General features: G+C 49.6%; 1 protein-coding gene across 11 annotated transcripts in view; it reads left to right on the top strand.

Moving 5' to 3' along the window:
* The window catches only part of SLC15A4 (solute carrier family 15 member 4), a 118,955-nt gene that overhangs the window by 8,660 nt on the left and 83,149 nt on the right, over positions 1–27,146 (top strand). For 9 of the 11 annotated variants that reach the window (XM_049697915.1, XM_033440670.2, XM_033440668.2 and 6 more), the window contains exons 3-7: positions 1,172–1,340; positions 1,773–1,850; positions 2,547–2,715; positions 12,148–12,303; positions 13,390–13,548. In XM_049697915.1, coding sequence (XP_049553872.1) covers positions 1,172–1,340; positions 1,773–1,850; positions 2,547–2,715; positions 12,148–12,303; positions 13,390–13,548 — 731 coding nt within the window. Of the gene's footprint in view, positions 1–1,171; positions 1,341–1,772; positions 1,851–2,546; positions 2,716–12,147; positions 12,304–13,389; positions 13,549–15,026; positions 16,706–17,936; positions 18,977–27,146 lie in introns of those variants that run through there. The other 2 variants (XM_004276642.3, XM_033440665.2) reach the window with 2 other exon arrangements.

The following is a 27,146-nucleotide window of genomic DNA, read 5'->3' as shown; positions in this document are numbered from 1 at the left end:
AGTTGAAGCCTCATTGCCTCAGCAGCAAGCAGTAGTGCTTTACCGGGGCCTCATTTTAATTAGGCAGAAGCAGGGTTTCAGATCCTAGATGTTTAGGCCACAGATTGAATGTCATTAGCAAAATATACTGTTAAATTTTCGGTGTGTCTGTGTGGGTGGTACCTGGTAGACAGTTCTGCGAGAGAACACCATTGCTTTGTGGACACTTGGGTTTTAATGCACACGTGGCATGGCGAAGTCAGTTTGGACTTAGGAATCTGTTTTCCCTTTAGATTGGTTTTTGAAGTCTTTCTTGGCACAATTAGAAAAGGACCAGCTTGCAGAAAAGTTGATGGTCTAGAGAATTCTCCAGCTGTGCTCTCCTTACGCACAGGTTAGGGCTGTATGACCTTGGACAGGTTTATGACCTTGTAAAGCCTTCTTTTCCTTCTCGTGCAGTGGGAAAGGACCCCTCTCATAGGATCAGTGTGAGGCCTCAGTGAGCTAATAAGAGCCCGGTTAACGCTAACTAACTGATGAGGATGCTTTTGTGGAAGGTCACATCGTCAAGTTATCATCCTCACCAGAAGCATCGCCCCTTCCCCTCTCGGCTCTTCCTTCACTGAAGAGCTGGTGGCTTCCCTGAGAGCCTCCCTCCCAGTCACACTGGTGTAATAGTAAAGCAGCTTGTGTTTGTAACCGTCGGTGTGGTCGCCAAGTCTTGACGTTTGATAAATGACCTAATTTAAAATCCAAACAGTCCAGCGCAGTAATTTTTTCAGATGCTCACCCAGTCATGCAGCCGACGTAGTTGTCATCAGCTTCGGATGAAACTGCGGGCCTTCCTCAGCACAGTGGGGCTGGTGGCCAGGGTGACAACGCTGGGGGTGAGGTCAGCCACCTTTCCGACGGTGAGGGGCGATCCTACCATATCTCCTAGTCTCAAGAAAAGGATGGTGGCTACAGTCTCACTCTGGCTAGGAAGTCCTTCTGCCAGCTGTGTCCATGTGTCCCAGTGTTGAGGAATAATCTAGGTAGCTGTACTGGGTGGGGACCGTTAGTAGGTAGCAGAATGGAGTTGGAGCAAATTCAGCACAGCAAGCTGGTTTCCTACCTCCAAACTTAATTTGTTACCAAATAATTGATTTCTGGGGGTGGAAGAAAACTAATTCCTTCATTTTATTTCCCAAAGTGAAGGCATTGGAGTCTTTCAGCAATCTTCTAAACACAGTGTGTTTGATTCATGTAAGATGTCTCATGGAGGGCCATTCCCGGAAGATAAAGTGGAAGATGTGAAAGCCCTTGTCAAGATTGTCCCCGTTTTCTTGGCTTTGATACCTTACTGGACAGTGTATTTTCAAGTGAGTGGTGACATTCAGGTTTCATTTCCTCTATCTCCCCGTGAACGCCCCCCCGGCACTCGTTTTGGCCATCACTGAAGTGCGCAGGGCTCCTGGCTTTCTTTGTCACGAGTCTTCAGGATCTCGGAATCTTGTTTTAGTTACGGACTCCTTTTTGCTGATTGAAATGTTTTGAAAACCTTAAAACGAAGCTAAGAATGGGGATGCTTCTGTGTTTCCAGACCCCACCTTTTAATATGGTTTCTCATTGGGATAATGGTTACTTCTTTTTCAAAGTTCATCTCCAGACAACTTTTATGGTGACCAAGTAATTGACCCGTGTTTTCAAACCTGAGCGTTGGAAGTCTCAGCACGGTGTAGTCTGGGGGAGGGCGCACGCTGCGAGTGAGTGACAGCCGTGCTCATGTAATGACAGCTGCTTTCTACACCCAGATGCAGACGACGTATGTTTTACAAAGTCTTCATTTGAAGATTCCAGAAATTTCCAGTATTACAACCAATCCTCATACGGTGAGAACAGTTGAAATGATCTGAAAATTGTCTTTGGGGGTTTACGTGACAAATGGATTCCTTCTACCAATGGTAGATACTTTGTAATGACAGCAGTTAGCTTGAACTAAAAGCATTCCTTGAATGTTGAAATGGAATTTGAATGGAATGTTGAAATGGAATGTTTGCTTATTTCTGTGACTGTTTCCCATTGGTTATGTCCTTTGCTAGATTAAGTTGACTCCTGACGTTAACATTTTACCTGACTCTTCTTTCCCCCGAGAAAGCACAGAAAAACAAACGCAAATCCCTTTAGAAGTGGAAACCTTTTCTCAGTACCAGTGTCTTGAGACAGACTATTTTCCTAGGAGGTTATACTTTGTACAAATGAACTTTTTTTTTTTTTTTTTTTTGCGTTACGCGGGCCTCTCACTGTTGTGGCCTCTCCCGTTGCGGAGCACAGGCTCCGGACGCGCAGGCTCAGCGGCCATGGCTCACGGGCCCAGCCACTCCGCGGCATGTGGGATCTTCCCGGACCGGGGCACGAACCCGTGTCCCCTGCATCGGCAGGCGGACTCTCAACCACTGCGCCACCAGGGAAGCCCTGATGAACTATTCTTGAAATAAGCTTTTCCCATTTAGATGTTAGTTGTCAGACGCGTGACTGCTGACACTGCAGAAAAATAAGCAGGTGTCTTCTGTGTTCCCCGCTTCCAGTTTCCGGCAGCCTGGCTAACCATGTTCGATGCTGTGCTCATCCTCCTGTTAATTCCCTTGAAAGATAAACTGGTGGATCCCATCTTGAGAAGAAACGGGCTGCTCCCATCGTCCTTGAAAAGGATCGCGGTGGGCATGTTCTTTGTGATGTGCTCGGCCTTCGCAGCAGGTGAGAAGCCGTTTCCGGTTCCGGTTGTGGGTGATGTGGAATGTGGCCACACGCCACGTGGCACTCAGGAAGTGTGTGTACTTCAAGAGGACATATATGGGTTATTCTAACCCTGACTGGTGTTCGTTTTCTAGTTTTTCATTTATGAAGCTTAAGGTTTTTTTCCTAAGGATTTGTCTGGTTTTTGTTTTGGTTTGGTTTGGTTTTTTAGAACTATAACCAGTGAAATGCTCTGGAAAGTGACTTTTGGGTTGAATCAAAGGAGGCTTGTTGTCTCCTAGTGATTTCGATTTTAGACAACTGTTAACTGCTGTGTAGATGAAACTTCATAAATTAAAGGTGTTAAATAATCCTCAGAGCTGTGATTCTTAATGTCAGGTCCATTAATCAGCTTTATATACCCTGAACCCTTTGCACTTTTATGTAAAATTTTACGTGCATCTTCCTGGAGAGAAAGGTTTTTTTTTGTTGTTTTGTTTTTAAATCAAATACAGGTTTGTAACCAGCCTCCATCCCCCAGAAAAAAAGAAAGAGGTTAAGAACTAATGCCTGAGTATTCCAGCACCTTCTGGGGGCTCCATTCTGTTTGCATAATTCTTAGATTCTGAAGTATAAGCTGAAATATCGTGTGCTGATAAAGCTGAGGTGTTGCTGACGTTTTCACCTTGCTTTGGAGCTCTTCCTTCATTAATATTTGAAAACGATTGAACGGTGAGATAGCTTACCTATATAACAAGACAAGAAAAGCTGCTTTCCTGAATCACCTATATGTCATCTCTGTTATGAGGAATATAATGTTAAGCACTGCTGAGATGGAATTGAATATTCTCCGACAGTGCTTCACAGCAGCCTCCATCCACTCTCGCCAGGGTGAACACAGTGCTAAATGTAGTACTGTCTATTGATATAGTACTCAATAGATTTAAAGAAATGAGTCCCTAGGCTTAAGAATTCTATATTCCAGACACTGGGACATCTTAGGAGACAGTTATGTTTTTTCTTAATCAAATAGGTAATTAAAGGGAGGGCGTGTCTGAATGAAGTTTCTGCTGTGTGCTTGCTGTGTGATTCCTTTCTCTTCCAGTCCTGTGCACATGGGGAGGTAAGCCAGAGCAGACGAGAGCTGGATTACAGCGGGGCTCTGATTGCAGGTCTCGTGCCGCAGAATCGGTGATGGGCAGAGCCGCTGTGCTGGGGTGGTGCCCTGAGTGCCTGCCGTGGGCCCGGCTTCTTCCTGGGCTGGGGAGCCCCCTCTCTGTGCCCCGACCAGCCATTCACACCCCTTGGAAAGGAGGCCTTGTCCTCTCCCTGTGGGAAAGGGGAGGCTGCTGGTTCCCCAGGCATTTTCTAGCGGACTCCGGCTTTGGTTCCTCTAATACCGTCTTGTCTTCCAGTTTCATTTATGGCTGAATAGCTTCTCTGGGCTGCCCTGAGAACCCCAGGGGCTTCCCGGTGGTATCTTTGCCTGTTTACGTGGGAAACGACAGCAGACAGGTGACTGTTGTCCAGCGGGGCAGGCAGTGCTGTCTTAAAAGTGCGGGCCGTGCCGGCAGTTCACTTCCTGCTCAGCAGGTCGGGCTGTCGTCAGGTGGCCACGGGCACCTGCAGAGAGGCAGGTGCTCTGCACTGTGTGACCACGGCCGCTCTGAACTTCAGCATCTGAATTGATCACTTACACGCGGAAAACGCCGCTGAGGCTGGTGTCCTAAAGTGGCTCTCTTTGCTGAGTGGCCAGAAGTTGGGAAGGAGCTTAATGGCCACTGGTTTAAAGAGTTTAAATACCTGGCAACTGGACTTAAGCACAATTTATTAAATTTAATGTAAGCAGTAACTGGTGTTTCATGCCGTTTCATTTCCAGCTCCAGTGAATATTATTTAATTGGAACATTAATGACCTTTGAATACAGACCTGAAATCATTACAGCAAACCAAAGTTTTAATAGAAAAGAGACTATTTTGCCTTTTAGCTTACTACATTCAACCATGATAAATCAGGATCTTCCATTTAGTACCATCCCTGCCGGTAATAATTCTTTCTTTAAATTTTCTTAGATGAGAATCAGGCATGTCCAAGTGGTTTCTTCTAGTCTGCTTGAGAAAAAAAGAAGTGTGTTAATTTGTCAGATTTCCTCGCCCCTTAAAACTTGTGTGTGTTCTTAATTTACAAACGTCATAGATGCTCACTGGAGAAAAGGGCACCTTAGAAACATAAAGGAGAAAATAAAAATCAACTAATTTCCCCAGAGATGCTCATTCCTGGGATGGTGTGTATCTGTCTAATCCCGTTTGTGTCTCTGCATACATACACACACACCTTCTGTGTTTTTGCGAAAATGAGATACTGATGTGTAAGCAGATTTGAGCCTGATTAAGGAATACTAAGTGTAAGGAAACCGTAAAAATATAATAAAAGCTACGCTTGTTACTATTGGGGGGTAGAAAGATCCCCCAAATACAGATGAGCCATCTCCCCTCATTTCCCCCTTCCTCCTCCTTTTCCTTCTCTCTCTCTCTCTCATACACACAGATTTAAGCACTCATAATTCCACCAGGGGCTTCCAAGGAAATCCTCTACCACCATTCTGCAAGTGCATGGGAAAAATTATGTATGATGTGATGTGTGTGTGCGTTTATACTTCGTCACCTGCTTTAATAATAAAAAAAAAAAAAAACCTAAAATATCCTTCCTCCGTGTCAAACATTGACGTGCAATCCTTTGTTGTTGGGTGTTGAGGATTCTAGTTTTCACGGTACGGTAATCACTGCAGTGAAATTGCTTTACTTCTCGAATCCCTGGAAGTGTAATCACTGCATCCTTGTTTGATGTGTGTACATGACAGAGTTGCCTTCCGTCATCCCAGGCTGACGGTACCCATCCGTGTGCCTCACGGTCTGCTCTTCCACTCAGCTGTGCCATGGATGCCCTATTACAACAGCGGTTTTTAGGCAGGAGTCTGTGCCCGGACTTCAGGGCATGGAGAGCATCCTGGAATGGAGACAGAATCATCTGAGTGCCTTTTTCTTGGGTCATAGCTTTCGTTAGGAAGGAGTTCAGAGCCACTGGTCTACAGCACTTTTTTAAAAACTGTTAGCAGGGCTTCCCTGGTGGCGCAGTGGTTGGGAGTCCGCCTGCCGAGGCAGGGGACGCGGGTTCGTGCCTCGGTCAGGGAGGATTCCACATGCCGCGGAGCGGCTGGGCCCATGAGCCGTGGCCGCTGAGCCTGTGCTTCCGGAGCCTGTGCTCCGCAATGCAAAAAACAAACAAACAAACAAACAAACTTATCACAGAGTCAATCCACAGTCCTTAAAAGTTAAAAATACATAGATAGAAGTGCGAGGTGACCTAAATTCACTCCTAATCCCACCATCCAGTGATGACGCCTACACCTGTGTTTATATCTTCCTAGAATATTTTATTACAGCTAAATTGTTCTTTTTAAAACAACAGAAATGGGACAAACTATTCACAGTTTATAAGCTATTTTTATATACTATATATAATACATACCATTTTTCCAAGTCAATTACAAATTTAAATTATAGTTTTTGACGACGACGTAATATTCCATTTTGGGCTGTATTATCAGTTTTTAAAACCAGTCTTCTTATTAAACATGAGGGTTGATTCCAGTCTGTCCTACTTGAAGCAGTGCTGTGTGCACACCCTGACACGTCCGCACATGTGTGCTCATCTCGTGTGAAAGGGCCAGAGCAGCGTGCCGATGCGAGTCTGATCTCGCCGTGCCCTTGTCACACTGATTATTGTGTCCTGTTAATCTTCTCTTATCTGAAGGGTTACAGCATTCTGTATCTTTAATGTGTACTAGGAGTGATCTTAAGACTTTTTCCCAAAATGTGTCAGACATTCTATTCTGTGTACAGTTGGTGTGTTGTGACCAGTTTTCTAGTGGGTTTTTCTTGTAATAGAGTGTAGATTGTCACTACTCAGAATTTTATCTCATTTTACGAATATTTTTTCCCATTTTTTTCACTTTCCCTTTAATTTTGTTTGTGACATCTTGTGAAGTCTTATATGCTTCTTCATTTAGGTCCTGTACATTTTATGTTAGGTTTATTCCTAACTGCTTTTATGTATTTTGGTTTCTCACCTAGGAGATTTTTTAAAATTCTGAGTTTCAGTGAATTATTTTCAGATGGTTGCTCGTCTTGAAATTAACATAGTTTCTTTTCCTGCCTTCTTTATAAAAAGAAGGTGTTTATTGTTTATTCAGGCCACACTGCCCGGCTTGTGGGACCTTAGTTCCCCGACCAGGGACTGAGCCCGGGCCTGGGCAGTGAGAGCGCTGAGTTCTAACCCCGGGCCGTCGGGGAGTCCCGTTTTCCTGCCTTCCTGCTGCGCCTCCCTGTGTCTCTCCTTGTTTGGCAGGGTGGCCCGGCTTTCTCCAAGGCTGCTGATGGTGACGGATGCCCCCCTTTATCCCTGACTTCGACGAGCGCACCTTCAGCCCCTCACTGTGGAAGGTTCACTCTCACCTCTGAGTTTGCATACGTATTCCTGACGATGTTACATAGCTAAGCTTTATTTCAAGTTTGTATTTTTTGGCAGAAGTGAATGTTGAGTTTCTCTCAAATATCTTAGTTTGGTTTTCAGGAGGATTGCATGCCCTCCTTACTCCACCCCCTCCCTGCCTTTGGCTGCTCATGGTTTTTATTTATTTTAACATCTGGTATTTAACTGTTCCTGAATTTCTAAAATACACCCTGTTTGTTAAAAGGTCTGATTAGAACCTGCTAATTCCAGTCTGCTCAATAATCTGCTTTTATTGAGCGACTGTGCGTCTCTTTCTAACCAATATCAGTCTGGTTTGGTGTCAGGGTTATACAGCTTCATAGAAGGTGTTGGTAAACTCCCTATTTCTTTTCTTTTTTAAAAAAATTTATTTATTTATTTTTGGCTGTGCTGGGTCTTTGTTGCTGCGCGTGGGCTTTCTGTAGTTGCGACGAGTGGTGGCTACTCTTTATTGCGGTGCGCGGGCTTCTCATTGCAGTGGCTTCTCTTGTAGTGGAGCACGGACTCTAGGCGCACGAGCTTCAGTAGTTGTGGCACTTGGGCTCTAGGTGCGGCTCGTGGGCTCTAGGTGCATGGGCTTCAGTAGTTGTGGCTCACAGGCTCTAGAGCACAGGCTCAGTAGTTGTGGCACGTGGGCTCAGTAGTTGTGACTCACGGGCTCTGCAGCGCAGGCTCAGTAGTTGTGGTGCACGGGCTTAGTTGTTCCGTGGCCTGTGGGATCTTCCCGGACCAGGTCTCGAACCTGTGTCCCCTGCATTGGCAGGCAGATTCTTAACCACTGTGCCACCAGGGAAGTCCAAACTCCCTATTTCTGAAGGCAGGGAGTATTTTAACAGGATGAGAATTATCTGTCTGCTCCCAGGAAGTTCCAAGTCTTTGCCTAGAAAATCATATGAGTACATCCTCTCTGAAACGAAATGTAACTTTTCCACCTTTTTCTCAGTTTTGTACAGATCTTGTTTTTTCTTGAATCACTTAAGCTTTTTATTTTTTTAATGTCCCTAGTAAATCATTTATTGAGTTTTATAAAAATTGTTAGAGTGGAGATAAAAATAGTGTTTTAAATAAATCTGATGTGTTTCCTTCCTCATTTCTAGTTTCCCTTTTTTATGTGCTCTTTTTTTATTAGGCTTGCCAAGACTGTATTTTATAATTTTTCCTTAGACGTCTGTCTTGAATTTATCATTTGATTGTTTTTATGTTTTCTAAGTAGAGAATTTAAGATATTAATTTCTATTACCTTTGGTTTGTTTTGTGGGGTTTTTCTTCTCATTTCTTGAGTTAAATTCTTCACGTCTTTTTGTTCTTTCTTGCTTAACAGTAAAAACCACGTAATGGCATGAATTGGCCTGTTACTGTTGCTTTACCAAGGTCTCTTGCACTTTGATTTGTTGTAGTGTGTTTTTTCTCCCTACGAATATTGAAACTATGTTTTTTATTTTCTTTTTGATCCAAGAGTAATTTTACAGAATTTTTTTCATTTCATAATATTGATGCTTTTGTTTATCCATTTGTTAATGGAAAAGCTTTAATTGAGGAGTTGGGAAAGATCCTGGCTTTATAATTCTGTACCATGGACTTCAAGGCTTCCGTTTTGGTCAGTGTTACCTTCTAAAAACGTTCGTGGGGTGCCGCATAGGATGGCTCGCAGGTTGTCCTACCGTCAGCTGAGTGGGTCAGATCCCTTGTAGCAAGAGCCCTGAAGTCCAGTGCTGCCAGGGGCCTGGGATCACGGCGATGGCCTGTGTCCAGGGATGCTGTGGTCTGGGCGGGGCCCATTAGAACGGAGCCCCGCGAGGGCACAGGTGTTAAGTGTCCATAAATTTCGGGACCTGGGTCTGCCCTTGGGCCTCCGATGCAACCAGTTGCCAGGCAAAGCCTCATCTTTCCATCTGCTCGCTCTGGTGAGGACCGAGAGGGTTCCTGGGTCTCAGAGCCTCGCTGCATTCCTAGCAGATGACGACGTTTCACTCACGAAGGTCTGTGGCTTGTGTCGTCCCTGGGGAGGGCACGCGCCGTCCTCGGGCAGTAGCGCTGTGGCGGGAGGCGCACACGGGGACCCTAAGGCCCAGCGAAAGCCCAGCTCACACCCCGACGGTCGCTGAGACCAGCGCCCCTGTCTCTGCCCAGCTGCTGGCTCTGGCTTGCTTCTCCCGGGCTTGCTGCGGGTGCGGGGCCGTGCGCTTGACCTTCAGCGTGTTCTCTTGGTGCCCGTGCGCTGTGGTTGGCACGCCTCCCTTCTCGGTGACTCTGCTCGTCCTCTCCCTCACTCAGACCTTTGCCACTTTACGCTTTAGTTCTTGCCTCGCCCGCAGCGTTGGGTTTTCTTTCGTTTTGACGTGATGTGAGTCCGTGTCTTTAACTGAAGAGTTTGGCCCGTCGATGGCTGTGGCGCTCTCCCAGCATCTGCCCTTACATTGGTCTGTGCCGGTGCTCCTGGGCCCGTCCGTCAGGAGCTCTGCGGGCTGCGCAGCCCCTGCGTCGTCTGGAGCGCTCGCCCTCTCCCTCGGCCTCTGTTCTCTGCGCTGTCCGGCCATCCGTCCCACCAGAGAGGAGCTTCAGTGATTTCTCACATTCTTGTCTCTTGGGGCTCGGCCCTCGTTATTTGTGTCCCCCTTGCCAGCGCCCCTTCGTTTCCGTTACCTGTTCACCCCCAGTCCTCACGGAGTCATGCTTTCCTAACTAATAAGAGCACAGAACAGATCCCGTCCGACAGTTTACTTCCGTTCTCTGCCAGGCCTTGCAGAAGTACTAAATCCATGTATCGTCCCCACCAGTACTGCCCCATCACGCGCACGCGTGCACGCGCACACACACAGGCAGACACACATGCACACACACGGACGTGCACACACAGGCAGACACACATGCACACACGCACACACACGTGCACACAGAGACGCACACACACAGAGAGACACAGACACACGCACACACGCGTGCACACGCACAGACACGCACACACACAGACACACAAACGCATGCACACACAGGCAGCCACACACACACACACACACGCGCACACACACACACACACACGCACTGTCTTAAGCCTCTCTTGCCTTTCCTGTGGAGGACAAGAGTCTTCTCCAGCTTCAATATTTATTCCCTTAAAACAGGCTGAGTGGGTGCTTCCCCCTCTGCTCTTGGATTGGACGGAGCCCTTCCAGCTAGAGGGTCGGTGGCCAGCACAGCGCAGTGATCTTCCGGTCTCAGGGCAGTGGCCCTGGGCTGGCTGGAGCTCGGCCCACGCAGGGGAAGCCCACAGTGCTTTATCCTGTGCGTTGAAGGTGCTCCAACCAGGCTGACGCCACAGCCCCCTTGGTGCTGCCCGCTGCCCTGCCAGGGAGCAGAGCTGTCGCTGTGGACAGGGCCCTCAATGCCATCACCAGCGTCCTGATAACCGCTGGGCCGAGCTGCACGCACCCCTTTCCAGAGCAGCAGGCGCTCTGCAGTGACCGCTCTGCACGCCTGGGCCCGCTCTGTGTTTCTCAGTCGCAGGACGGGTGTGAAGGTCGACTCACCTCTGGGAGGTCTCTCTTTCCCTTGGCCCTTTGATGTGTTTTCTCTTTGTTTGCACATTTCATTTGAGGTATTTCATTTGTGGGCTGCAGATTACAGAGTTTGTCTTTCATCCAGTCAGTCATACCCTGGTCCTTTCTCATGCTCAGGTTTTGAAAGGAATATTTTTAATATATTCCGTTGTCCTCTACGCAGACTCCTGTCCTTCCTCATATGGTTTTAAATCCATAAGCTTTTACATATACATTAGATATTATGGCCCATTATTTCATCTGCAGTTAGAACCCTTTAAAAACACAACCTAGCGACACCTTTACCTTGAGAAGTCGGTCCCACACGTTGTTTCAAGCTTTATTTTGACCTGCTTATGTTTTGTTTTGTGGAGAGTAGCTGTTTCTGTCTTGCTTATCTTCCCATGTCTTTCTGCCCCGCGAGACAGATGACCGATGACCCAGTGAGGTCTTGGTGCTGCTGAGGGCAGAGGGTGGTTCGAAGAGTCCGGGTTACAGTCGTCCCGCTTATCCCTGGGTTTGTTTTCCATGGTTTCAGTGACCCCACGGTCAACGGTGGTCCGAAAATATCTACAGTACAATGAGATATTTAGAGAGAGGGGAAGACCACCTTCACGTAACTTTTATTACAGTGTATTGTTATAATTGTTCTATTTTATTATTAGTTACTGTTGTCAATCTCTTACTGTGCCTGATTTATAGATTAAACTTTATCAGAGGTATGTGTGTGCAGGAAAAAACATAGTATATGTAGGACGTGGAACTGTCCTGGGCGTCAGGCATCCCCTGGGGGTTTTGAACGTATCCCCCAGAGAGAAGGGGGGACCACTGTACTTTGCTGATAAGGTTAAGCCCGTCTGCACAAGGAAACTGGCATTAGTAGTAGTCGTGGTAGTTGTAATAGTGATGACGATCAGTGAATCAGCTTAAATCTGTTCCCTTGAGGGGAAAAACATCTCCAAATTCATTACCTTCTGATAAGTAAATAGCACGATTAACCTTTTTATTGCAGGACTGTTTAGCTCTCCCCTGCTCCCCCTTTTAAGAGAAATAGAAGGTGTTTAGGCGAGCAGTCCAGAGATTTGAGGATTGCGTTAACCATGTTGAACACTGGCTTTATAAGGCACTGCAGGGCGCCCCCATGAAGTGTGGGTTATATGACCTCTGTTTCTTAGTAACCTACCTCAGAAGCTGAAAGTAGGGAGATTCCTGAGGTTGGGGGGTTCTGGGGGAAGCTATGTTATCGGGCATTATCCTTTCATGTATTTCTCAGAATCATCAACAGACATCTTGTACCAAGCATCTAGTTTTTTAGTTTAATTGCAAATGTTAATGAACAAATGCTCATAACCTACTTATGAACTGTAGGGATTTTGGAAAGCAAACGGCTGGACCTCGTGAAGGAGAAGACCATTAACCAGACCATTGGAAATGTCGTTTACTATGCTGCGGATTTGCCAATCTGGTGGCAGGTCCCTCAGTACGTGCTGATTGGCGTCAGTGAAATATTTGCGAGCATCGCAGGTGAGGTTCCTTCCCGTCGGGGCGTCCGCGTCCAGTCCTGTCTCAGCACGATAAAGCCCGTGCTGTTTCCTTCTTTGTTAGGCCGCGTCGAGACAGAAACAGCACAGTGCTTGGTGGGTGCTGGTGGGCAGTTGTGGTGCGGAATGTGAATTGGTGAGGAAAGAGCCATGCTACGGCTGAGGCTCTCCTTTCTTGGTGTAAAAGGATCCCCAGAACATCAGCGTGAAGTTCATCTACCGTAGAGGGTCAACAGGAGCGAGGATAGAAGAAGGAAGACCCCCGTAAGGGCTACCTGGCAGTTGCTAATAACCACGCCCTGCAGTCCTGCCACCACGGCCGGGCCTCGGGCGTCCCTCACTGCCTGGCCCTCAGTGTCTCCGTTCAGATTTATAAGGAAGCAAACCTAATTTTTAAAACCTGTTCTCACAGGCCTCTCTTCCCTATTGGTGAGATCATGTGGTGGCATGTGGACAAGTAAATTCCGTGCAGGCCTGTTCCCAGCTGCTGGGAGCGAGGGAAGGAGAAAATGAGTGATGCCCAGAGTGGTGGGGCTGGGAGGCCGGCACTTTTCACCTCTCCTGCCTCCTACAGCGCTCACGTGGACTGGCTAATGAACTTGTGGAGGGAACGAGTCGCACGGGGTGGCCCTTCCTTTAGAGCACAGTGCAGATCTCCATGTCTGCTTATTACAGTGGTGATTCGGTTTATAGATGCACCTGCTGAAACTGTTCTAAAAGACCTTGCCTTTCAGATAGAAATCCTGAGTAGATTTCCCCATTTTAGTGTAAGTACTTTGTTTGCAAACTCCCGTTAGTTAAGAATGTAGGCAAATTTTGCTTCTTCAAACTTTCTTTCCATGAGGAACGAGAAATTCCAAGAGCTGACAAGTCAAATGCTGCCTTCAAGTGTGAAGGCGGGAGGTGACTGGCCACCTCGCGGAGTTTCTAGGGGCTGTGACAGCAGGAGGTGAGCAACCAGCCTGGGTGCTGTCTCAGAGCCACGCCCCAGAGCCCGGGTGTCCGAGGGCAGCGGCGCGGGCGCGGGCGCCCTGCTCCTCTCCTGAAATGCCCTCCTTTTCTTCCCCAGGCCTGGAATTCGCGTACTCGGCCGCCCCCAAGTCCATGCAGAGTGCCATCATGGGCTTGTTTTTCTTCTTCTCTGGCGTCGGGTCCTTCGTGGGCTCAGGACTGTTGGCACTGGTGTCCCTCAAGGCCATCGGGTGGATGAGCAGCCACACGGACTTCGGTAAGGCCCCCCTCGCGGCCCCCTTTCCCGTCGTCGGCAGTGACCAGCGACCCAGTCCTTGGGCCGCATGGGGCGCCCGGGACCAGACGCGGTCAGCGTCGCTGGGCTGCCCCGGGAGCCCCCGGCTGCTCCCTGCGCCCCGTCAGACCACCCGCCTGCCCTCGTTTACCCACGTCCCTGATGGTCTCCTGGGGACGGGTGGGCCTCTCCTGCCCCAGGTCGCCTCCAGCAGCAGCTCTGTGGCTGCTGTTTTCTCGGAGCGTCTGTGATGAGTAGACTGACCCTCCCACCTTCAGGTCCAGCACTAGTTTTATTTTATTATGAGGCAAATAAAATCTGTATCACAAATTTCCTTTCATTTATCAGGTTGGCCAGAAAGTTTGTTCGGTTTTAAGTAAAGCCACGTTTTTCATTTTCATGAAGAACTTTATTGAACAACATATTCACTGACCTAACGAACTTTCTGGCCAACCCAGTATCTTATTTTCGTATTTTTTTTCTTTTCCTGACGGTACCTTTTAATTTCCTGCTGTTAAAAAAAAAAAGAGAGATAATAAGTTGCCTTGTTAAAAACAAGTATGACTCATTATCACTCCTAATGGGGTTTTACAGCTAATGCCAGTAGGTGGCAGCTTGCGCAGAATCACTCCCAAGAGATGAAAGCTTTGCTGTTTCCATATCGATGTAGCCTTTAAGCAGACCCAGGAGGTGCAGGTGTGCTTCTTCTTCGTATGTTGTACCAGTAAAAACCACCATATTGCTTTTCCTTGTATAGGCGTGTGGCGTTTGCCGTCCCCTGTAGAAGGAGCAGCAGGTGTGATCCCAGATTTTGTGGCTTCTCTGTGCTCAGTACCCCCTGGGTACTGAGCCACTTCTAGGTTCTAAATCCCCTTGAAAATCTGGTGAAAGCTTAGAGACTGTTCTCCAGAAATTGCAGAATTCCAAAAGCCCTCCCATGATTCAGTTAAAATTCCCGTCTTGAGGGGGGCGTTTCGGCCCAGAGACCCCTGATGCAGCTTCCAGAAACTGGGGCCCCTGCTGCCCCCGGGCACCACTGGTGATGTGTCCAGCTGGTCCGGCTGTGAGAGCCAGTGGTGTGCGCGGCAGGCCCTCCTGGCTGTGCTGAGGGGGGCTGTGCTCATTACTCCTGCCCCTCGGAGGGTAAGTCCAGTTACACAGGGTTCTGGGAGTTCTCCTGCGCTCTTGGTGTCACGTAATCTGTTTTGTACGTGTGACAGACCTCCTTCAAAGAAAGACTTGTTATCGGGACCACACCTCGGTAGTTCTTGAGATATAGATTCTGTTTTTTTACTTTCATGTGTATCTTAAAGGATCGATTGGTTTCTGTCATTCCCATTGCTTTCCAGTGATTTAATCCACCCCCTCCCCCCACAGCCGTTACTAATTTAATAACTGGTAGTTTACCTGTCACTCATCCTTTACTTCTGACAGGTAATTTTAAAACTTTTCATTGTGAGGTTTATGTCCGGTATTGATGCACGTGGCACACGTGGACAGATGTTGGACCTGGATTCTGTTCGTTGTGTTATTTTCACGAAAGAGAAGTACCTTGTCGTGTGTCCTGGATCGGCTGCCCTGTCCAGGAGTGCAGGGTGGCCTCTCCTTGTTTTCCCTCCAGTCCCTCTGCCCGGAGCCCCATGTCCAGTGAGGTGAGAGGACGTGGCAGGTCGGCTCCCGCGTGGTTAGGGGCAGGTGGCTGTCACGGGCGGTGGTTTGGAGAGAGAATGGGACAGGTGACACCTCCTCCTCGCCGCCCCCACATCCTTGTTTCTGTAGGAGGAGCAGCAGGTGTGATCCCAGATTTCACGGCTTCTCTGTGTCCTGGGCTCTCCCCGGCTCTGCCTTTCGGCAGGTCCTGCCTGCATTAGGGCTCCGGCGGCAGTGGGGCTGGCTCAGCGTTTCCTGACTGACACGTGGGTAACTTGCTGTCAGGTTCCAGGACCACGTCTGAAGGAAGAGTCCCCAGATTCTCCCCTCGTTGTTTTCTTCTCTCCCTGTCCTGCCCCAGGCCTGCTTGTCCTCGTTATTATTATTATTTAGACTGGGAATCACGTCCGTACTGTGAAGGGCACTGGTCTTAAGTGCACAGCCTGGTGTGCATTTCGTCCAGATCAAAATGCAGGACGTGGAAGGGTTCCTTCTGTCCTTTCTGACTTAAGCCCCCAGCCCCCGGCCCCCGGCAAGATGAACTCTGTTCTGAGGTCGGCCCTGCTGAGTCCTGTGGCCTCTCTCGTCCGTGGCCGTGGCCTTTCACTCAGCACTGCGTTCTCAGAGTCATCCCAGTGATCGGTTCTTTGTTATTGCTGCGGAGTATCCGTCGTACGAATAAGTCAGAATTCATTTATCTGTTCTGCTGCGTGTGGGTGTTCGTGGTGTCTCCAGTTTGAGGCTGTCGCAAATAAAGCAGCTGGGAATGTTCTTGTGCATATGTTTGGGGGGCACATGAAGCTTGTTTATTGGGGCCCAGGAGTCAGTCTTATCAAATAGGAAGCACCCAGAGTTTACCGTGTTTACATGCGATTACCTTCTGTCTGTGAAGAGGCCCAAGAAAGTACAGGGTGATCACTTTTAGGTGGTGGGCCCAGTTCTGCAAACCCTTCCTAACGCCAGGCTGCGACGGGCCCTGGCAGGGAAGACACGGCGCACAGTTTGCTCGGCCTGCCGGCTTTGAGCTTTGGAAGTTGTAAATGACTTTTAGTTTGGGGAGATTGATGTTTCAGAGCTGGCACTGCAAACGGCGTGAGTGGTGTTTCGACGACAGCCGCGCTGAGGCGGCAGCAAGCAGCACTGCCGCGCTGGCGTCTGCAAACCAGGGTCCAGGGGGCGGGATCGCTGTGTCCAGGGTGGAGCCCGCCCGCAACAGGACCAAACCACTGTTTCCACCTCTGACCACTGTTGAGTAAATAACACAGTCTAAACCACTGTTTCCAGCTCTGACCACTGTTGAGTAGATAACACGGTCTGGTAGAAATGCTAGGTAGTACTGGATCTCTTCCCAGAGCAGCAAACATAGGAAATCACTGTCTTCTACAGCCTGAAGGAGTGAGAATTCTTTAAAAACGTGTGAGTGCTTATTATACAAACGTGTATTATATCTGTTCATTAGTTCTGTTAAATAAAAGCAGTGTTAAACGTCCGATTTTAATGAGTATATGTTCAGATAGAAAAAGGAAGTTGCAGAATAACCCAGCTTGACCGAGACCTTCAGAGGAAAGGAGTCTGGCGTTTTAAATAAGCCAATGGGAGATGCTTTTGAAGCCGGTCAGAGAGCACAGCAGCCTGTTTCCTAAGACGCCAGCGTCCTCCAGAGATGCTGCTGATGCGCCGCCCCTGTCTGCCCCTCTGTTCGGCAGTGTGCCCGGCCCTTTCCAGTGGGTGACCAGCGGCGTCAGCGGTAGACCGTCCAGGGTTGCGGTGACGCCGTCTTTGTTGGGAGCCGGGGTGGCGTGCTATGTGCGGCCCCAGTGTCCCCTCCACACAGCCCTGCGTCTCCACGCCGCGTGGCCGCTGCTCAGGGGACAGATGGCAGCTTTACAGCCCTGGTGGCCCCGGACCTACGTGTGGACTGGGGCTCCTAACGGGGCCCCGTGAAGAGGAGGCGGCCGCGTGGCCCGGGTGCTGTCTCCACATTTGACAGGCAGGGAACCTGGGCCCAGAGACCAAGACGCTGGCATTTGAGCCTCCTTGGTGGAGCTCCACGGTCCATGCCCTTAACCTCCGCCGCCTCGGCATTGATCGGGCACTGAACGGAGCCTCGCACATAGGACGCCTTGCGTGGTGCTCGGGCCAGAGTCGGCCATTCAGTGTGTCAGCTCTTAGGGTTAAAGTGGGCGCCTGTGTATCAGCCTGCAGCCTGAACTTTTTAAGGAGAAACGTGAAAAGCAAGCTTGTGCCTTCCCCTAGCGCGGGGAGTGTGTGTTCAGCCGTCTGTCCCGGCCTGTGACGGTACTTCGTTTGATGTCAGGTGACAACACGGGAGTCCGGCACTCACACCTGACGTGCCGTCCAGGCTGCGTCCTGGCCCGACGCGCGGTCTTGGCGCGTGTGCAGACTGTAGACCCAGGCGAGGAGGGCCGTCCGCCGCAGGATCTGACGTGGAGACAGTGGGGGCCCCTCATCGTGTGGGGGCAGGAGGCCCCAGCCCGGAGCCCATGTTGAGACGCAGCTGACTCACAGTGGCTTTGGAAACAAAGCACTTGTGTATTTTGAATTAGGGGTAGGATTCTTTTCTCTCTTCCTTGTTTTTCTTTTTTAATGACCACAGTTAAAAGTCACCCTGACCTTCGTAGGAACCAAGTTAAATAAGTAAAACCTTTTAGACTCTCTCTAAGTGCGGCTTCCGTGCTGCTCTCTTTCCTTGTCTCTAGGCAACATCAACGGCTGCTATTTGAACTATTACTTTTTTCTTCTGGCCGCTATTCAAGGCGCTACCCTCCTGCTCTTCCTTATTGTTTCCGTGAAATATGACCTGCAGCGGCCGAGAGCAAACGGCACGCCCGCCGGCAGGAGGACCTGATGCTCCTGCAGCCCGTCAGGTCTGTTGGACGGACAGATGGACAGACGGATCCGTGGGAAGGTGCTCTGGGGGCTCACAGAGCAAACGGCTGACTTCCCTAAAACTTGCGTGGTGCCGGGGTTGGTTCCCTCTTTTCCACCCGCGGCCTAGGTAAGTGCCTTCCTGCGGTTGAGCCCTGCCGAAGGCCCCCGGGCGCCCTGCCGCCGGTTTCCCCTCTGACAGACACCTGCTGCCGCGGGTACAAAGTCTCGGGAGACGACACCCGTGCTGGTTGGCGTCCCGGTATTTTAAACACATCTCATCCTCTCCTTCCCACAGAACACGCTCTCACTTTCTCTTCTTCTGATGAATAAACGTGTTTATATTGAGGAAGGGAGGGTTTGTTAAGAAATGAAAGTGTGGTCAAGTGCTGGCGAGGTTTTAAAGAAAAGTCCCGCTGATGGTTTCTCTCATGAGCCGCAGACCCCGCCCGTGCGGGCCCTCGGCGCAGGCCGGTGGTGAGTGTGTTCTGTCTGCTGCTTCACGTAGTGCCGAGTTCTCAAACCATCGCCGTTGCTCTCCTGTTGCTCTTTCCTTAAGAGCGCGACGTTTCATTAAAACCTATTTAAGACTGTGTGTTCCGTCTCAGCCTGCAGAGCAGCCTAACGCGTGTTTTAACCCTGCCTGGTCAGTCCTTGTGTACAATTTCATTCTGGTACCGTCGAGACTGAAGACCCACCATGGTGGGTGGAAGGAAACCCCTCTTCCGAGCAGCACCGCTGTGATTGGAGGCCGTTGGCAGCGCTCGTTGCGGGCCGGGGCTGTCCACAGTCACCGACGCTGGTCGCGCTGTTCTCCGTGACATGGGGGTTCGCATTTTGTCTAATAAACCGTTATCTATTTGTCGCTGTATTTTTGGTGTAATTTTATTATAAAAAGCACCTCGAATATGAGACTCACTGGCTCCTTCTCTGCGTGGTCTGTCCACAGTCGTCGTGTATTTGCGTTTACGTGTGGACGTCATGAAGTTCCTGAACTGTCACGGGGTACAGGGTCCTGAGTCAGGAACTGACGAAAAGTCACAATAAAATACCTGTTCCTGACGCAGCTCTTTGATTCTCTAGGATAGTGATTCTTGAGCCTCCTCTGTATTAAAATATAACTTTATGTTTGGCGAAAACAGAAAAACAAACGCAAACACGCTACTCATTTTGGGTTATCTTGTTTTTAATACAAAGTACAGAAAAACACAAGGAGGTCGTGACTGGTGGGGTTCAGACAGATTGAGGACCGATGACTCAGTGTAACACCAGTTCTCAGAGGGGCTGAAGGTGTGAGTTTGGGTTAAAAAAATAAATAAAAAGGGTTGGAAAGCACTGCTCTAGGAAATACATAATCCCCCAGAGGTACAGTTTCTGTCTTCAAGATCTGTTGCATACTGAAGACCATTAACCCGTGCCGTCAGAAAACACATTTTCTCTGTAGGGAATTAGGCACGAAAGGGAAAAGGGAGGTGTGACGAGCCAGCCCTTTCCTGGGCTCCGTGTGGCCGGGGCACGTGAAGGCGGCAGATGGGGCCCTACGTGGGCCACCGTCCTACACCCCGGGGAGGGGGGCTGGGAATCAACGCAGGTAGAGAGCCAGGTAGGTACACGCTCTGCTGTCAAGGGGAACCTGTCCAGAAAGGCAGTCAGGCCCAGAACTGACAGCCTCTGACTTTCCACCTGAGTTTAGAGAGTATACGACTGTGGTCACCACGTGGCTCTGAACAGCAGCTGAAGAGACAAATACACAAAACCAGTATGCTGTTGTAGGGATTTTATGTAAAAAGTACAGGCCCTGGAGACTTCGATGTGTGTCTTTGGCCGGCATTTATTGGCCTCAGAAGGCACGTGTCCATGCCATCCATTGGAAAACACCCATCCCTGCTTTATCTTCCCTGAAGGTGGACGGAACTGCGCGCCTTGTTTCTGCACAGTATCATGGGTGGGTTTAAAGAGAAGGTTTGGCTTAAGGCTGAGCTCCTGCAAGACTGAGCTTACGAGCCTCCCGGTTTCGGACAGAGGCCTCACAGACCGCTGTTGGGGACATTCCGGTCCGTCTGCCGTTCACGTCCCGCTTCACCGGCGGGGGTCCCACCTCCAAGGGGCCGCTGGAGCCCCTTGCCCCCTTCATAGCCAGATGCTGAGGTGGCCCCTTCTCGCTAGGTGGGGAAAGCACAACACTGCATGTGTTACACTGAAAAGCTTCAGAACAACAAGTCCTTTCAAAATGACACTGGGCCTCTTTTCAAAACCTCGATCACTTCTAAATTCTAGGTAGTAAAAAATGGATGGGCTTCAGTATTTTCAAACTGTTCCACTTGGTGCAAAACAGTCCCATCGCTTGAAAATCGAAGCGCATTAAAGTAGAGCAGAGTCCTGTACTAATCCGAAATCGCCACACAGCACACGGTGATTTGCTGTCATTAAAACCAGCCCAGTAGTTGACAGGCTATTTCAAGTAGAATGAAGTCATTTGAGCAGGTGTTTGGAAACGTTCTTTGTAACACCTTGCTCTTTTGGAAATAAGGCCTTTTGGAGGAAATAATAATACATTTTTTTAAAGTGCTTTATGGAGCTAGGACGTATTAAATAAGTGAACAGTACAAAATGCAAGGGAAAAACCAAAACACAGCAAGGCTGCGTCACCATGAAAAGTCAGCATTTACTAACTTCCAAATGGACTGAGAGGCACGTGCCTCACAAAGGAAGCCGAGCTAGTGCCGGGCGGCTGCACCTGCAGGCTTACCTGTGTTGGTGTCTCCAGACCAGAGCCTCAGTGGGGGAGGGGGCTGACAGGTGAGCAGACCCAGACGGAAGTGACTTCACCGGAGCCTGGCTGCGTGGCGGTGAAGACCTGACAGGCGCCAGGCTGATTTCCCAGTGGCTCTGGGTCGCAGCGAGACGGCTTGGATAGGAGTGGGGGAGCAGGCGGCCAGCTACGTGGGGCTTTGGAGAAATGTACGATGAAGCCCTTGACCTTGACCTTGGGACTCCAGCGGCAGAGTTGAAGGTGGACGGGCCAGTCAGGACCTCTGGCTTGCACGTAATTCTCCATATCCTTCCTCAACTCTCCCCTGACGCTCGGAGCTGCAGTCGTTAGCAGTTGTTCTTAAAAATAGATCAGTATCTTGACCGAAGGGGTTTCTGCTCCCCCGACTACAGTATTTGGGTAGGAGATTCCGGTTTGGGTAGAGGATGCTTGAAGCCTGCGTTTGTGAGGGCACAAGAGGAAAGGGATGTGACGCGGCCACTCCCATGTTCCGAGGTCGAAGGGATGAGGGATGGCGGCGTCTCTCCAGAAGGAAGTGGAGACCGAGTCTCTCTCCTGCTGAGCAGTGAGTCAGACATGGGGACCCTTGTGACCACTGTCGAGGGCTGGTGTGCTGGACGGGAGGGTCTGCAGACAGCAGAGAGGGGAGGGCTGGGCACCCGTAAAATCCCACTAACCTTGCCCTAAAGGGAGCCAGAAAGTGGGGTGGTAGCCAGGGGCCACGCGGGGCAAGGGAGGTCTTGGAGTCTCCTGTGGTTTTGAGAATGGAGAAAAGAGACAGCTTTACGAAATCCCAGCATCTGCATAAAGTGAGCGTTATGGTCGTGGCAAAGTGGTGGAATCCCAACGTGACATTCTCCCTGCCGGGGCTGGAGGTGGGGGGCTGGGCATGCGTCCAGAGAGCAAGAAGCGGGGTATGGGGTGCGAGGTTTTCAAAGGCCCTTCCCCACAGGGGCCCGAGCCTGTCAAGAGCTGCCCCCGATGTGTGGGAAACCCTGTTCCCAGTGTCCTCTCACCGCCAGCCAAAGCCTTAGGAAGAAACGCAGGGGACCACAAACTCGGGGGCAAAAAGAGAAAAAAAGGACACAGGAAAAGCCACGCACCCAGCACCACTCTGTACAGCGTGGGCACACGGGCCCCCAGATTCGAAACACCGCAGAGGGTGCGAGAGGCCACGCCCTCCTTGAAACAGACCTGCTTCCCAGAAGCCATCCTGGTAGAGAAACGCCGGCTGCTGTGCTGGGTTGAACGGTGTCCACCCCGACCCTGTGAGTGTGACCTCACTTGGAAATAGGATCTTTGCAGGTGGAATCAAGATAAGATGAGGTCATCAGGCTGGGCCCCGGATCCAGGACGACTGGTGTCCTAAGGAGAAGAGGGAAATCTGGACGCACAGGCGCCCAGGGAGACGGCCACGTGACCGTGACGTAGAGCGACGCGATGCTTCCGCAGGCCGAGGGCACCGAGGGGGGTGCGGCAACACCAGGGCTGGAAGAGGCCAGGGAGGGCCCCGCGCTCCCCAGGCCCTTCAGAGGGACGGCCCTGCCCACACCTTGGCCTCTAGAAGTGGGAAGGGAGACGTTTCTATTAGCAGTTTCCTCGGGCCGCCTTCACCAAGTGCCGTTTGCCCTGAGACTTAAAACAATAGAAATGTATTCTCCCCGAGTTCTGCAGGCTAGGAATGTAACGCAGGCCTCACTGGGCCAAAGTCAAGGCCTTGGCCGGGCTGCCTTCCTTTCTGGGGGCTGCGGATAGCTTTTTTTTTTTTTTTGGCCGAGCCATGCAGCCTGCGGTATCTTAGTTCCCCGACCAGCGATTGAACCCAGGCCCACGGCAGTGAAAAGTGCCAAGTTGCAACCACTGGACCGCAAGGGAATTCCGCAGGGATTACTTTTCTTGCCTTTTGCAGCCTCCGGAGTCTGCCCGCATCCGTTGGCTGGGGTCCCCTCCCTCCCTCTGCAAAGCCAGCAACAGCATGCTGGGTGACCCCACATCCCTCTGACCTTCTCGGCCTCCTCTTTCCACTTGCAAGGATACTTGTGATGATACTGGGCCCACGCAGATAACCCGGGCTGATCTCAAGTCGGCTAATAAGCAAACGCAGTTATCTTTGCCAGGTGAGGTCACATAGCCACAGGTCCCGAGAGCCTGGCTGTGGACATCGTTGGGGGCCATTCTTCTGCCCATTGCCGTGGCTGACCGGCAGTCAAAATTCCAGAATGTTGAAGCCACTGCATGAGGCCTGGCATGTTTTCACAGGAGAAGCTCGTCATACATCAAAATTACCTTCCACACGTATTTGGTAAAAACGCTAAAATCGCCCCCTCTTGTTGTGGCAGTGCTAATAGCCAACAAAATTAATTTTTTTGGACAGATCCAGACATGAATGTTTATACTTTGTATTACTGCATAAATTCACTTGATGAGTACAGATGTGGACATGAACAAAAGCAGCATTTGTTGTAGAAAACTGAATTAGGAAGAGTGGGACGTTCCCCCATTGGGTCATCCATCCACGCCACCAATCAGGGCACGCTGGCCAGAAAATGAGGACGGCCATGGCCATGTCACCTTGTTTTCTTTTTTTTTTTTTGGCCGCACCTATGGGATCTTAGTTCCCCGACCAGGGATGGAACCCAGGGCCTCTGCAGTGGAAGCACAGAGTCCTAACCACTGGACTGCCAGGGAATAGCCTCCTTTTCATTTTTGGTCCAGGATTTTAATTTTTCTACATTCCGAACACAAAAATAGTATGTTCCTGATGTCAAGAACATTCCCACAGGCCATTTATATCAGTTGAGAGTTCGGGACTTCCCTGCCGGTCCAGTGGTCAGGACTCCGCGCTTCCGCTGCAGGGGGCCCAGGTTCGACCCCCTGATCGGTGAACTAAGATCCCGCAAGCCTCACAGTGCAGCCAAAAAAAAAAAGAAGAAAGTTAAACATTTACTCTGCTTATGAAGGTCTATTAAGCAGCCCTTTATTACCCACGTTGCTCTGAATCCCATCCCCGCCAGACAGAATGCACATCTGAGCCGCTTCTCACGTTCACGCCGCAATTTATAACCCATCAGGGAGTGTATATATGTCCATGCCACTATCTCACTTTGTCACAGCTTACCCTTCCCCCTCCCCATATCCTCAAGTCCATCCTCTAGTAGGTCTGTGTCTTTATTCCCGTCTTACCCCTAGGTTCTTCATGACTTTTTTTTTTTTTTAGATTCCATATATATGTGTTAGCATACAGTATTTGTCTTTCTCTTTCTGACTTACTTCACTCTGTATGACAGACTCTAGATCCATCCGTCTCACTACCAAACGTAAAATAGATAGCTAGTGGGAAGCAGCCTCATAGCACAGGGAGATCAGCTCGGTGCTTTGTGACCACCTAGAGGGATGGGATAGGGAGGGAGACGCAAGAGGGAAGAGATATGGGAACATATGTATATGCATAGCTGATTCACTTTGTTATAAAGCAGAAACTAACACACCATTGTAAAGCAATTATACTCCAATAAAGATGTTAAAAAAAAATGGAAAAAAAACCCCAAAAAACCCATCAGGGAAATAGGAAAGAGGAACTCGGGTGCTGTCACTTGGTGATGCCTTTAAGGCAGAAATGTGCTGATGGTGAGAGGGTTTAAGGCAGGGGTTCTGCCTGCCACAGGCCCCAGGGCAGGCCCAGGACACGCTGGGACAGGGCTGGGGGTTTTCCTGATGAGTAGGTGGGCCTCAAGTTGATTTTCTGTTTTGATTGTTCAGTTTCGTTGAGGGATAGCAGATCATCACGATGTACACTCTAGATATCTTATCATTTTATTTGTCATTTAGACCCTTGTTGTTGTTGTTCTTTTTTTTTTCTTTGGCTGCACCACGAGGCTTGTGGAATCTTAGTTCCCAACTAGGGATCGAACCTGGCTGGGCCCTCGGCAGTGAAAGCACAGAGTCCTAAACACTGGACCGCCAGGGAATTCCTAGACCCTTGAGTGTTGATAAAGCCCTTCTCCTGCCCCAAACTGCAAAGGACGGCTCCTCGGACCTGTCAGACCCCATGCCCAGGCCTCCCAAGACCTTCAAACCCCACGCGTGCTTCCTTGAGGAATAATGAAGTCGTCAGGGCCGCACCTCGGACTTAGGTCTTTGATCCCCATGTGCTCTTTGCGGGTGTGATTGTCAGTGTGTCTGGAAACCAAAGCGAAGTTACCACCCCCTGGGAGCTACTCTTGTCTCCAGTCTCAAACAGGGCCAGCCTTCCTGGGCCGGGCAGGCTCACCCATCGTCCTCCTTGTGTGTATATACAATCTCCAGTGACTCCTGGAGGATGGTATTGGCATTGGGGCTGGAAGAATTTGTCACCCACGGGGCCCCTCATTTGAAATGAGCAAGTTCACAGAGAGTGGCCATCCAGTGGCCGGAGCAGAGCAGTCAAGGTTGGACCCTGCCCTTAGAAACAGGACACACAGTCCTCCACTCAAGGTGGCCTATTCAACAAAGCTAACTATATTTCATGGAAGCAGCCCCTAGACCATGAGCTTTTTCTTCATTCTCTATTATCTGCAGGTTAAAACTCAGATCGGCATTGTGTTAGGCTGAGTACTGCCCTCCCCCCAAAGATGTCCGCATCCAAATCCCTAGAATTTAGGGTATATTCTCTCACGTGGCAAAAGATGAGGATGTGGTGAAGGATCTTGAGATGGAGAGTCTCCTGGGTTATCTGGGGGAGCTTTTGGAATCACGGGGCTCCTTATAAGTGAGAAGGGGGCTGCAGATTGAGAGCCCAGAGAAGTGAGGATGGGGGGGGAGCCGAGTGATCCGGTTCTGGCTTTGAAGATGGAGGGAGGGACCACAAGCCCCTTTGCTCTTGCAAGACTCAGCCTCACTCTCCTAACCCTTCATCCTGGCCCTGCTGTGTGAATTCACTCCATCCCTCAGCCCATGGCTTGTTCATGGCTAGGATGGGGCATCCCCGCTGTTCCCCACGCTCCCAGCAAAACCTCTGCCTGCTCGGACTAATTGCAGGTGGGTGATTCATCTCAAGCAAGCTCGATGTGCCAGAATTTACAGCTTCCATCCTGTCTGAGCCATTTGTCGTTCCTGGAGCCGAAAGGGGAAGGACCCACTTCAGGGATGATCGGAGAAGCCTCCGAGTGGATTTATGCTTGCCATTTTCAATTTTAAACCCAAACCAAGCTAATTAGACCCAGAGGACTTCTTGCTTACTGCTCTTCAGGGCTCACATATTTCAAAGACATAAGTCAAACCGTGGAATTCAGCAGTTTTCTAATGTCCCGGATACCGTGTTAAGTGCAGATCATCATTCACCGTGAGGTACGGTGCCGTCGGAAACAGCAAAGTCAGAGAAGGCGATTCAGCCTGTTCACGTGGATCAGAGGTCACGTTCATTCTTCCACTCCTGTCATTCATTCATTCAACAAACACCCCTTAGCCACCTCGTGTGTGCTAGCTCAGTTTTAAACTTGGGGGCTGCAGCCGTGAAGTCTCAGGTCTCCTGGAACTCACGTCTTAATGAGCGAGACGGACAGTAAACATGTAAGCAAACAATAACATTGCAGAAAGCATAAGGATTATGCTGAAAACAGTATAAGATGACAGGGTAGCATCATCTCCTGTGATGAGGCAATTGGATGCAGAGCAAGACTTGGGATTAGACCGCTTCCCAGGGTGATTCTCCTCCCCCTCTGGTCACGCAATCCCTAAACCCACGAGTTGTCTGCCATTTCTTGTTTGCCCTGCCATCTAGTGGCTGAAATTAGAACTACAGGCTATTTTCCAAAACTGCCAAGAAAGTTTTTGAATGACTCTGATACAAAAATCACCTTGTTTAAAGGGACAAACTGGGAACTAGTAGATAAATAAGTTCCGGAGATCGAATGCACAGAATAGTGATAATAGTCAACAATACTACATTGTAAACTTCAAAGTTGCTAACAGACTAGATCTTGATCGCTCCCAACCACAAAAAAGGAATGATAATTATGTAAAAACAAGATAGAGGTCTTAACTCAGGCTCCTGGGGTAATCATAGTGCCAGTATATAAACGTATCAAGTCGACATGGACACCTTAAATTTACACAGTGTCATATGCTAATTATATTTTGGTTAAAAAGGATTTTTTTTTTTTCATTTTAATTGTGTAGAGAAGAAAAATACAGTTAGAATCCACCAAAATTCAGTTTTGGCTGAAAAGTGTGTGCAAAAAAAGGTGTAACAGATGAAATCGTGGTTTCCCCCGTTTTTCCAGCATGGCCA

This window comes from Orcinus orca, chromosome 15, assembly GCF_937001465.1.
Source record: "Orcinus orca chromosome 15, mOrcOrc1.1, whole genome shotgun sequence".
Taxonomy (NCBI): domain Eukaryota; kingdom Metazoa; phylum Chordata; class Mammalia; order Artiodactyla; family Delphinidae; genus Orcinus; species Orcinus orca.
This window is presented reverse-complemented; position numbering and strand designations above follow the sequence as displayed.